Raw genomic sequence first — 12,500 nt, 5'->3', positions numbered from 1 at the left:
CTCTTGCTCAAAACATTACCGTTCGGCTCGGTCGTTTATAACGAGCAACGCCTTGCTTTTGACACTTCGTGGCGGTCTTCCCAGAAGCGCTGACTGACCAGTATCGTCTCCGTCTCCGTCTCCAAGTCTCACAGCGATTACGGCTGGAGAGAATGATATTATCTCCGTGTTCCCATTATCGCAGCAGCATTAGCAACAACAACAGTAGCAGCAGCAACAGCACCAGGTTCGGGAAAGTGTTCGGCTTCGGCCATCGGTTGGCACACCTTGCTCGGGCAAGGGTTTTCATCAATGAAATAAGGTCATTTCCTCCAGGCCAGGAATGCCAGGGATCTGTGCTGGATCGATTGCAATAAATTAGGTTAACCGAGCGGTCTCTGCTGTAGATACATGATGTAATGCGTTTTTTTGTAATTAGTTGCAAAATATGCTTTGATTATTGGGTTTACTTCGAGCGCAGAGCTAAGCCGTTAATTAAGAAAATTTATTTATTTAAAAGCGATTTAGGTTTACTTCCGTTAATTTACTTCCGTTCTCCCGTTCCGTTCCGTTCTGTCCGTTGGTTACTGGTTTCTGTTGCAGTTGAAATGAAAAGGCAATAAAAATACTATCAGAAGCCCTGCTCGAATGAGTCGACCCTACATGAAATGGAAATATTTTACGGAGCGTGAAACTTTTCGCTAAGGATGATGATGAGGATGTTTTTGTGAATTCACTCGGTGAAATAAAAATTGCATCAACATCCTCTTCTCTTCAAGTGATTAATAATAACAGTAAATTGTTAGTCGTCAGCTAAATGTTGTGCAAGATCAAATGTGCAGTCCCAAGAAACCAAAATGGGTGCAAAATAAAAAATCGTTTTCTTCGACCAGTACGTTACCACCTTGCGTGTGTTATCTGTTAATCGTAGCGTAATATACAAAATTAGAGTTTTATTTGTAGGATTGGCCCTAGTTGATTGAGACTAATACAAGACAGGTTACTTATACGCTTACTTATAAAAAATGTGCAATATTGTACAGAACTCTTGATAAAACTATTGCTAAATGTTCACTTATTAAATTAGGCGCTAAAATATGTTAAATAATAAATCCAATCGATAGTTGCTCCGTATTAACTTGGGAAAGCTCTTGAAAAAGCTGAACACGCTTTTCGCGGAATATAATGCTTTGCGATACTAGCGCCCTCGAGGCGGCGGTGAAACGTGACCCAAAAGTGCATTGCATCTTTAGTAGCACTGCTAATTCAAGGAAATAAAAATTTTAAGAGTTTTGCATTTTTTTGTTATATAAGAAAAGATTATAGAACAGTTGGGTAAACATGTTCAGAATAAGCTTGCTTGCTTGTTCGAACACTATTCAGTCTTGCTTCTACTAAATTCAGAACATGACTGGATGATATATCATAATAATATAAACAATCGGATGCTACATAGTAATCCATGATGTTATCTCTCCAGATGTATTCAATGATGTTATAGTTATAAACAAATAGGTTTGTTTTGCAATGCACATCAGTGCAATCATGAGCGAGTATAGCTGATCGTACACAGATACAAAATAATAACCGCATGGATTCAGTGGATCTAAGAAAAGCATTTTTTTGTAAACAATCGAGAAGCAATTCGCAGAAAAAGGAATTACAGCATCACCATTATACAGTGGAATAGAAATGTGGAACATGTTGTTTCTTGAATCGCTGGATGGTAATGTATATCGTGGAATCACCATGCGGCTTCTTCCATTTACAACGACCTTTTCCAAAGTGGTGTTCCCTATTTAGCGGCTATTTACCTTCAGCATAGAACCGTTCATCTCTAGAAAACGTCGAAATCAACTAGATTTTTGCGAGCCACCCATTGCACGGTTGGAAAGTGGAACGTCTACTACACGTCGACAGCATGTTCCAGAGCATGTCAACGAGTGATGTCGAATTCGATTTTATTTTCAATCCACAACATCTCATCACACATACATGCCCACTCGTTACGTGGTGTTGTCTCTAGTGTCGCCTCTATTGGGGTTAGCGAGGGTTGGACTTTGAATATCGTCCAGATTTACGCTCATTCATGGTGGCTACCACTGATTCGCCAGACTAACGAATAGTCCAACGTGAGTCAACCGACAGCACTCTAAATCTGTCAGCAGTCAACTTCGGTATTACTTTATGGAACAGAGCATGTAGCGAAATGAAATGGTATGAAAACTAGACTTCATTCAAAGAATGGAATGTATGACCTGCATCGTACTTTTTCTGTTTCGAATAGCATGAAGCAATACCGTCGACCACCTACATTCAATGGTTTCATAAATGCGCACAAAGTTAAAAATGTTAGCCGAACAACGAACTGCGGAATGGATACGGTTCCCAAAAAACGACTTCGTTATACGTTTTTGAGTTTTTTTGTTGCTTTAGCGAGCGTGGTCGTTTCACTCAGAAGGTAATCTTTCGTTGAAAATCGGTGAGAGCTTCAGCTTACTGCTGCTTATCCTCGATAATTGATTGCAGTGCTGTTGAGTCGCTAATGTATCAACGAATCACCGCTCAATCGTTTGTTTTCTTTGTGGTTTCAGTGTCGCTCGGTGATCTCATTTCTTGGCAATATCTTTTTAAAAGTATTTGTATTTAAATCGCTCTAGCGTTCTAATGTACTCAATTGTCAAATGATTAAATTTAATATTGTTTTAAACTGTGTTGCCTTTAAACTACCAGATAAAATAAAAAAGGTCTTCCACTGTTTTGTAACTGTTTTGTATAGTCTATGCAACGTTATCATGGTAAACATGCTATACATTTTGTAAAATTCTTGACCATCAAAGTCACTAAATTCGCAATGATTCTTGAATGTAAGATTCATTCTATGAAAGACATTTTGGTTTAATTTTCCACAAAAACACACCACCTTCAGCTTCCGTCTCTCATCTTCTGCCGTTGAAGTGGCTTTTGGATGAGATTGAAATTACTTTCTTGCCACCTGCCAAACTTCTGCCTTCTGCTAGAAAACCATCTGCCTTACAACGCAGCTAAACATTTGCAATGGGCTTAGGAGTACAACTTTCATCGCAGATTCAGACCAGCAGCGCACTTTTCGATGACACTAGGCATAGACCATTATTGTTCCTTCTCGATGAAGTTTCCTCCCCGTCGGTGCACATTTCAAGAGCGTTCCTCGTTCGCGTACCGGCTTTTACGGATTGTATAAACATAATCAAACTGGCATACCGTTTCCGGGGCCAACTTGCAGCTTGATTTATATCAGCGCTGGCAAGTTAAACGTAGTTCCGTGGTGCCGGCACTTTGTGGGCCCCATTGGAGAATTCCATCCTATTCTGGCGTTCTATTCCAAGCGCTCTCTCTCTCTCTCTCTCTCTCTCTCTCTCTCGCTCTCTCACTCTCCCACTCAGAGCACCATCAAAATCTTGCAATCTTCTACAGGATTTATCAATAGCACGGCTGTACGCTGATCGACTGAAATTGATTCTGCCGTTCCGTTGGTTCCGTTTACACTCGATTGCATCTTCCTCAATCCTTGCACTGGCAAAGCAAAGGGCGCCGTAAAAAAAGCTTGTTTTCCTTTTCGGCTCGCTAACGGAATGGGGCTGTGGGTCGAATGGATAGAAAAACGAATCCAAATCGCCACCTCGCTGTTACTCGCTGGAATGCTAAACTATGTTTTATGTTTTCCCTCTGCCACGGTGTCTGCAAAATATTAAGAGCGAAGCATGGCAGCCAAACCCTCGAGCGTGATAATGATTATTGAAAATTGACGCATTTACCAATCCGCACCCCCCCATCAAGCACTTGAATCTGCCCCGAATTGCCGTCATTTGCCACAACAACAACTTCAACAACAACACCATCATGAAATGCAACGGCATCGGATCGGATCGGTTCAATCGTGGTAGCTTGCAGTTTCGCTTCCTCATCCCTCAATCATTATCCAGGGACCAGGGTTTGAGTTCCTGGTGTATTTGATGGCGTTAAACAGTCACAGGAAAGCGACAGCCGAGCACGTATGCCTGGAGAGGGAGGAGCCGAACTGAGCGGAATTTTCCCACGACCTCCCTCTCTTCAAACCATTCCCCAGCCCCCTCCTGCACAACTGCAACAATGCAGTACGGTTGCAGTGCGCTTGCGGTTGAACTGAAGAGAATGCACAAAAACGGACGGTGACGCTGGGGACGAGCTTTTACAAATGCATTTACTGAGCTTTACACTCAGCCGTTTATCGATCGATCGTGCTCCGTGCTTCGGCTTTACGTTTTGAGCTGCAGTACGGTTCGTAAACTACGTTCGTCGTTGGCTGACTGCGAGAAAGTGAGTGAATGCGAGCGAGCGTGGAGTGGAGTGGCCGTCCGTCCTTCCGACCAGAGTGTACCGTTCCCGGGGGGCAGGGCCGGGGAAACCGGAAGAACAACATCCCATTAACTGGCGAAAGCATGGTAGCATGCATGCCGTCGTCGTCGGTGTGTTAGTGCCGTCCTTTGTCAGCTGCGGAACGGGATAGGAATTCCTTTACGCCGGTGAGCGGCCCTCCGCACAAGTGTCCTTTCGCTCCCAAAATCGCACAACGCGTTGGCAATGGTATTGGGGCAGCGCCAAAAAACAGGAGCAGCTGAGAACGGGTGCATGCGCAGAAGCGTCTCTATTTGGTTGCTGCTGCTGCTGCTGCTGCTGCTGGTTGGAGCGCAAATTGGAAAAAAACCGTTCTGAGACGAACACTGAGAATCCATTCTGAGTGTTCTGAGTGTACGAAATTCTATGGGCATGTAGAAAACGTGGAAACTATTCTTAACCACAGGGTGACTAGGGGACTCTCCGATCGCTTGTTCTGTTCTATTGTTGATCATTCGATCGTGATGATTATTAAGCGGTATACTGAACGCACATTCTAAGGAAAAAGATATCTTTAATGAGGATGTTTTCATTCATCTACTATCTATCCATGCACCAATCACAAATGATCTTTCGTACTTTATTGCTTCTGTTGGCATTAATCGCCAGTTTTGTTGTGACATCAGTTCACGGCCGGTCAGCCAGTTGAATGCCAGAGAGTTCGCGCTTGCAAATAAACAAACCGTTGATAACGGCGTTGCGCGGTTGCCCTAAACATCCTTGACATCTAGCTCGGGCGCGCGTACCAGAAAACTAGTCACCCACATCCGATGGCATTGGTTCGACCGTCAACCTTCTCACGGTACCGATTGAACTGATACCGCTGGTTCCAACCACCCTGCTGTCAATAACCGATTTCAAAGTCAGCACCAGCACGCGGCTACAGAGCATGGCAGACCTCTTTTAGGTGCTTTAGTTATGGTCTCCTGCTGTGTTCGATCTGCCGTGGCCCTAGCATTATCGATGACGGATGAAAACATTCACCCCCTCCCAAATCATCGTCATCGCGCGATAGAGCGTGGAACTTGAGTTGTCGAGTGGAGACGAACTTTGAAATTTACGAACAAAAACAAACAATCGCGTGTGCGTGCGTGAGTGGCAACCGCTGTGTGAGCGGCGTGCGAAGGAGAAAAGCAGGCGCTGCGAGCATCGTTTCGTTGAGTGTCGTTTGAGTGGCGCCTACTCGGGCTACTACGCCGATTAGAGTATCGGCCGCAAGAGGGATAAGGCACTTTTGTGCTCACCGCAACGTTCGACCGAGTGCAGTTGAGCTTTGCAATCCGATGCGGAACGACCACGGCCGGACCATGTGTTCTGGGATTCCGTCCCGCTAGTTATCCTGCCGCGGGAGGGAGAGGAGTGTTCTGCTCGTGTGTGGAAGTGGAAGTGCATCCACAGCCACTAATAAGCTGGCACAGGCAGTGAAGTACGTTTGCTGATAGTGATCTACTAGTGAGTGTTCTGGAAATGATTCCTCGTCGATTTCTTGTGTGGCCACGGTGGATGAAATAGCAATGAAGGAGAATCGAATGCGACCGCTCTGTGTGTTGTTCTGTTTTGTGGTAGAACAGGGGCTGTTACGTTATTATTTAACATCTCGAGAGTGTCGTTCGGTGTATCTCATACGCTCGTGGCTAGTGGCTGGTCTGAATGGAAGCAAATTGAAAACAGAAGTTCTTCAAAACACACACAGAGGCCCACACAGAATGGGCACGGTGGTGAAATGCGGTGGTGGTATCAGCCGTGTGTTCGATAAGTGATGGTCAAAAGGACGGGGAAAAAAGTGGAAAGAGAAAACCAAAGAATGAAAAAAGTAGAAACAAAAAATTTCATTCCACTCCGCGTAGCACGGGGAAGCTTCGAAGAAATCGTGGGTGAAATCGTGGGTGGGTGGGTGGGTGAGCGTGAGCGAGAGCGGGATTAGAATGGACGAATTTTCCAAGGACTGTTCACCTCTCGCTCGCGTGAAGCACGGTGGGCAAGAGAGATTCTTTTCTTCTTTTTTTGCTGCTGCTGCTGCTCCACCACCTACTCCTCCTTCTTCTTCTTCTTCGTTTCCTCCAACTCCTGCTCCTCCCTTCCTTACACCGCCAATGGTATCCGACGACATAGGGCTCCGGCCTGTAACCTAGTCAAGGATTTTCTCGTATCGATTTCTGTGCCTGGGGTGGCGAGGGCGAATGTGAAGGGACCCCCATCCCGGCCACCACTTCACCCAGCCTGCGAACACAGAACCGTGGCCGCGTTAGAGCGTTCTGGAGAAGACGACGATACGCGCGTGAGCGAACGAGAGAGCGAGTTCCTCGCAGCGAGAAAAAGCAGCTCGCCTTCGTTGAACACACTCTTACGGTATCCTGTGGCCCTACGGTGTGTTCGTGTGAGTGCGTTTTGAGTCTGTGTGGCACGAAATGAACACAAGGTTCAGGTTCATTTTCGGGACAAACGAGAACAAACACAGAGAACGAGACGCGAGTGTGAGTTTATGATGCCAATGAGAATTCCAGTTGATCTCGGGGGGAGGTGGGCGGAAGAACTCCCTCCCACACAGACACACGCGAGGCACTTGGCTGGCATGTTATGCTGGTACGGCTGGAGTTACGCTGCACGCTAGAAAGCGATTCATCGACGCGTTTTTTTCTTCCTTGGGCTAGAACGAAACCATAGTGTGCTGTGCCGAAGTAAATGTGTGCTGATTTACTGGCCCCGTTGTCATGGTGTTGGTGGCAGTCGCAATAGCAATCGTGCAGTGCTGTGCGATGGAGAGCTGCTTGTTTCATCATCGAGAGAGCCGCGTCGGGAAAAAAGGGAAAAAGGGAAATTCACAAATTGTAAAAGAGCTTTTACTACTCGTTCTGTTCGCGACGCGTTCTTGTTTGAGGGAGCGCTTGCATCACCAGTTGACTGAGCAAGTGGCGCGAGAGAGAGAGAGAGAGAGAGAGAGAGTGAGAGAGGGAGAGAGCGAGCGTGCTTGGAAGGCAATTTCCCTTTTTATGGCGTGCATGTGCGAGAGAAATTTGGGTAATCACAATCCTTTGGCGTTTTGTTTCACCTTCGTAGCGCTTATCTTATACGCGTTTTTAAGACATTTTTCATCGCACGAAATGTTGAAAGAATGTTGGGTACAGTTTTTCGCTTCCGCTAAGACGCTGTTGGATCGCGAATGGAGGCGCATGGTGATCGGTTTTTTCAAACGGTTAAACTGAAGGCTAGCCTTGGAAAAAGATAGCTCTAATATTTTTTTATTAAAGTGAGAATGTTACAAAATGTGGTGTTGTGTTGGAACACGATAAAGCGTTTCTAATTGGTAATAATTGGTATAAAAAAAACAAAAAAACATTCTTGATGGAGGCGCATGGTGACCAAGCATCTTAAACGCTAAAGGTGCTTATTTGCCTCAGCAGGAGTAGTCCTGATGTCTCTATATGTAACTCTTACAATGTTGCGTTTGATTAGAACGCAGGAAAGCATATTTTAATTGGGAGAAATCATTCATAAAACACCTCGCGTGGTTGGTCTGGTCAGCGCAAATCTTGGTAGTTACCTGAAATTATCTTATCGCACATCCTGGTCTTTGTGTTATGTGGCTAAATTTAAAAGAACCCTAATGAGGTAATAATTTGATAATCATACGGTTCTTCACACTCGCCACCGCCACGCTAGCACGTCAGCCAATCGGTTCGTATTCGTGGTGATATCGTGATAGCGTGAAGTGAAAATGAAATGTGTTTGCAAACAGTACAGTATCCAGAGCGAGTGTAAGTGAAATCAGCAACCAGCGGCACCAGCGAGATAGTGTGGCGGTAGTGGGAAAGTGCCGAGCATGAGCCCTACGCCGCGAGCGTGGCGAGGAGATTGAATTCATCGTGAGCAAGCGTGAGTGAGTTGGGGGAAACGTGTGCGATATAGTGAGAGAGCGTGAGCGAAGCGTCCTTAGCAGCAGCACCAGCACGGCGACGTCGTCGTCGTTGTCGTCGTCGTTTCTCTTTCGCTAGCAAGCAACAACGAGGGAAAGGGAAGAAGCCGAACGGCAAAGTGAGCGAAGACAAGATGGCGTCGGTGCGTGAGGAAGAACACGGCCTTCTGGCGTGCGTTACGGACCGCGAGCGTGACCGTGGGGGAGGTGGTGTCCCGGGACCGGAAGCTGCCGTCGGTCGGTCGGTGTCGGCAGACAAATGTTGTGTTGTCGTCGTTAGGGAACAGGGCCAGAGCGTGATTCGATTGTTCTCGGCCAGGGAACGGTGCAAGAGAAAAGGCCACCACCGCGATGAATCAGCGTCGGTTGATGGTGATAGTGGGTCTGCTCGTTCCGTTGACCGTTCGAAGCGTCGTACGTCGTCGGGGTTGGGGCACGAGCCCAAGCACCAGTATCACTGTCCTCAAAGCCACAGTAATCACATTAAAAGCCCTAATCGCTCGAACAATAATGCTGATCGCAACCGAACCGAACACGGCGGTACGGCGGGATTAAACGAGGACAATAACAGCATCAGCAGCAGCAGCAGCCATTGCCATTGCCAGCCACCGGCCAGACGACAGACCGGGCCCGGGATCGAGGCAAACGCCATCGTCCGTACCGTAGCACCAGCATCATCAGAGGCGCCATCATTGTGGTCTGGTTTGCCCAAGATGCTCAGCACTACCATGGCAACGGTGAGGCTACCGAAACTGTTACTTGTTGGCTTGCTGCTCGTCCACCTCACCGGTTACGGTTGTTCCGGGTTCGTGCTCGATGGTTCCCAGAACAGCTTCGCACAGTTCCGCAAATGGTACACCGGGCTCAATGGGTCGCTCGAGCTGGAGTTTAAAACCGAGCAACCGAACGGGCTCGTCCTGTACACGGACGACGGTGGCACGTTCGATTTCTTCGAGCTCAAACTGGTCGAGGGTGCGCTCCGGTTGCGGTACAATCTCGGTGGCGGTGCACAAATCATAACCGTCGGCCGGGATCTGCACGATGGCCACTGGCATAAAGTACAGGTAAGCATCATGCTGCTAAAATGATTTCCCACTTACCATCATCAAAAAGATTATTTCTAGTTTCATTTACTTGCCACTTAGTTTGCTCATTTCTTTCAATTTCCGTGGAAAATGATATTGGTATAATTTTTATGCTCGTTCCGCTACCGCATTCGCATGAACTTGGTCGAGGAAAATAAATCAAGAGAACAATTCTGAAAGCCACCCACCCAAAGAACACAGGGAAATCTCCCCTCGAACGGGAAATTCAATTTTCATCATCATCATCATCAAAGGAAAACTCAAATGGCAGCGCATCATAACGAGTAGGAGGGCCATCGCTCGGTCTCGGTAACATCTTTCGCCGAAATTAATGGTTCGGCCACTTCCAATAAGTAGACTGTTGACTCTTTTAATGAACGTCGTCGTCGTCCTCGTCAGTGGCGTCGTCGTTGGTATCAAAAAACGGCACACCCCCCCCCGTGCGCCAAGTGAAACATATTGTTTAATATTGCTAGGAAAGCGCGAGCCACTTTATTAGAGTCGCTTCTGGTGCCCTTTTCGAATTTCACCGGCATCAAGCATCGAGAAACGGTTCAATCTACACAGCTACACCAGTTACGCTCCATCATGTCCCATATTACCCCTCCCGAGACTCCTCACCCTCTACATTCCTGCCAGCTGAATGACATTCCAAGTCGAAGCACATCCATCATTTAATAATGCGCCTACGACAACGACACCGACGACGCGAGGCAGTGGAAAGCATTTTTAAATGTTTTATGCAAATTTTTCCGCCTCAACTGTCGTCGCTGTCGACAGCTGGCAGAGCTTACAGTAGCAGCAGGCTTCCCTCCAACCAGGGAGCCTCGCTTGGCCTAGCAGCAGCAGCAGCAGCAGCATGACCGTGGTGACAGTGAATGATGGGCGCGATTGCGTTCTCCAAATTGGAAGGATTCATACGGCGTGCTGCAGGTGGATGACGAGAATGACGAGGAGGAGGAAGAGGAGGAGGAGGATGTAAAGAACGTTGGAAGCCATTCTTCTCGTCTTCTCGTAGGAAAGCGTCTCACCGTACCATCGAGACGAGTCGCTGCTCTCGATGAATTCCTTGGCTTATTCTGATGCCGCTATCGAGAGACCACGAGATTGAGTGAGGGGCTGGCTTGTGACTGACATTGTAGCGAACCGACCGAACATATCGTGCTATGCGTGTGTGCGTGAAGCTTCCCTTGAAAAGGTTCCACCCCTGGTGTGGCGCCTTTCCGTTGAATCCAGAGGAGCAGCTTGCGTGGGCTGCGCCACGGAGTGAACGGTGCAGAATCAATTTACATTTTACATGTGCATGCTTTTAATTTTACCACCCCACCTCCCCGATCATGCTGTGAGCTGGTTGGTTGTTTTTTTTTTTATTTTGGGTGGTGGGAAGAAAGCACCGAGCGCATAACATTATGCTGGGCATAGAACCGTCAGGAGCACCGTGCTGCCATGTTTTGCAGATGAAAGAACGGGCAACACCTGCACCTGGGAGCTAGAGTGCTCACTTTCTTCGCAGATCGAGACTGAGAACCTCGAAAAACATATGGCAGCCTCCTGGAGGCCGAGAGTACTGGCAGCTTGGCACGCAGTTTCGCAAATTCGGCCGCGCATTATTTATGTTTCGTACCGTACACCAAACGTAATTGAAACGCGTAACAGCCGGCCAACTTGACGGGGCCGCCTTGTTTGGAGATGCAAATCATCTTTTTCGCGCCATGTTTTATCCACCCAGGGATCCAGCTCCATCTCGCTTTGATTTTCTCTCCGTAAGAAAAGCGTGATCATCTGTTGTACGTTGTGACAAATGGGAGAGGGACGAAGGGTCATGCTGATCCATGTTTATGTTTGCCAAACGAAAATGTGAATCCACGAACAGGCGTTAAAATAGAACTCCAAACGATGTCCAGGTTCAGCTGCGTTAGTGTGGCCTGCTCCAAGAGAGGGCGCAACCTTTGCTCCAACATCCGATTAAATTTTAATAACGCTCCTCTCCAAATGATGGTTGCTACGATTCGTGGCGTCGTTTCTCCGTTTTCCATCGACGGATTCAAACGGTTGCGCTCGATCACGATCTCAGCAAGCGCAACGAACTTTGCGGGCTACCGAAAACGCTTTTGCGCGTTGGCCAATCCGTAACACCCGCTTCCCGAGATAGAGCGTCCTCTATTTGCTCTCCACGCCACGGCTCATAGCACCCGTTTCGCCTCATTCCCCCAAGCTCATTGGGCTCGCCGGCCACGCTTATGGTTGAGTTTCGACGCGTGGATGCCGAGGGAAAGCGGCTCTTCTCATTACGTGGCTTACTGGGATAGTGAAGAGAGCGCGATGGGCGCCAAAGAGAGAGGAAGAAAAAAATGAAAAAAGATGGCAACCATTTTTCTCGGGAACAATCTTCGCTCGAAGTAATCTTAATAACGCGAATTCCTTCCGCCAACACAAACCGCCACACACATAACGCGCAAGAGGAAAGGAAAGAAACGGCAGAAAACTAGATAGACGAAAAGCGATGATAACGATAACGATTGTCGCAGGCCGGGCCGGGGAAGGCAAGTGGAAAGGAAGCGAAAGCATTGGTCGGATAATGAACGTTAAGGGGGAAGCGTTTGGATGGAGTTTGGTTGGTTGGTTGGTCGGTGCAAAATACCATCACCACCAGGAGCATCATCGCTGCTGCTGCTGCTGCTGCTGCGCACATCAAAGACACCAAGGGGCTGGCCTCTTCTGGTAACGCGGTACTCGTGCGTTCGTGGAAAACTCTTGGTCGCCTACCGCTCGGTCTCTTCTCGGTATTAGGTTTCTTGAAGCAAACGGGGAGCCTATCGGAGGAGGCGCTGGTGCTGGATGCATCATAACCTGCGTCAGTGATTCACCATTGGACCGATCGTTTGCTTTTCTTCTTTTACCTTGTTTTTTTTGGGGAAGAGCCGGCATCCTGGTGGTGGTGGTGGTGGTGGTGGTGGTGGTGGTGGTGGTGGTGGTGGTGGAGGAGGCACGTGTTGTGTCCTTTTTTTTCGGAGGCGGCGGAGAATCGCAGAGCAACAGCCATCGTCCCGGTGGTGGACCTCGAGTCGGAAGGCAATAATCATTTCCAGATATTTTACGACGATGAA

General features: G+C 47.7%; 1 protein-coding gene across 5 annotated transcripts in view; it reads left to right on the top strand.

Moving 5' to 3' along the window:
• The first annotated feature begins 5,685 nt into the window (after positions 1 to 5,685).
• Positions 5,686 to 12,500, top strand: part of LOC126570915 (neurexin-1) — a 94,467-nt gene continuing 87,652 nt past the window's right edge. For 4 of the 5 annotated variants that reach the window (XM_050229018.1, XM_050229020.1, XM_050229019.1 and 1 more), the window contains exons 1-2: positions 5,686 to 5,847; positions 8,056 to 9,372. In XM_050229018.1, the coding sequence (XP_050084975.1) occupies positions 8,443 to 9,372 (930 nt within the window). In that variant the 5' untranslated portion in view covers positions 5,686 to 5,847; positions 8,056 to 8,442. The remainder of the gene's footprint in view (positions 5,848 to 8,055; positions 9,373 to 12,500) is intronic. The other variant, XM_050229016.1, reaches the window with a different exon arrangement.

This window comes from Anopheles aquasalis, chromosome 2 (assembly GCF_943734665.1).
Source record: "Anopheles aquasalis chromosome 2, idAnoAquaMG_Q_19, whole genome shotgun sequence".
NCBI lineage: Eukaryota > Metazoa > Arthropoda > Insecta > Diptera > Culicidae > Anopheles > Anopheles aquasalis.
Note: the sequence above shows the minus strand (reverse complement) of the source record. Positions and strands in the feature narration are given on the sequence as shown.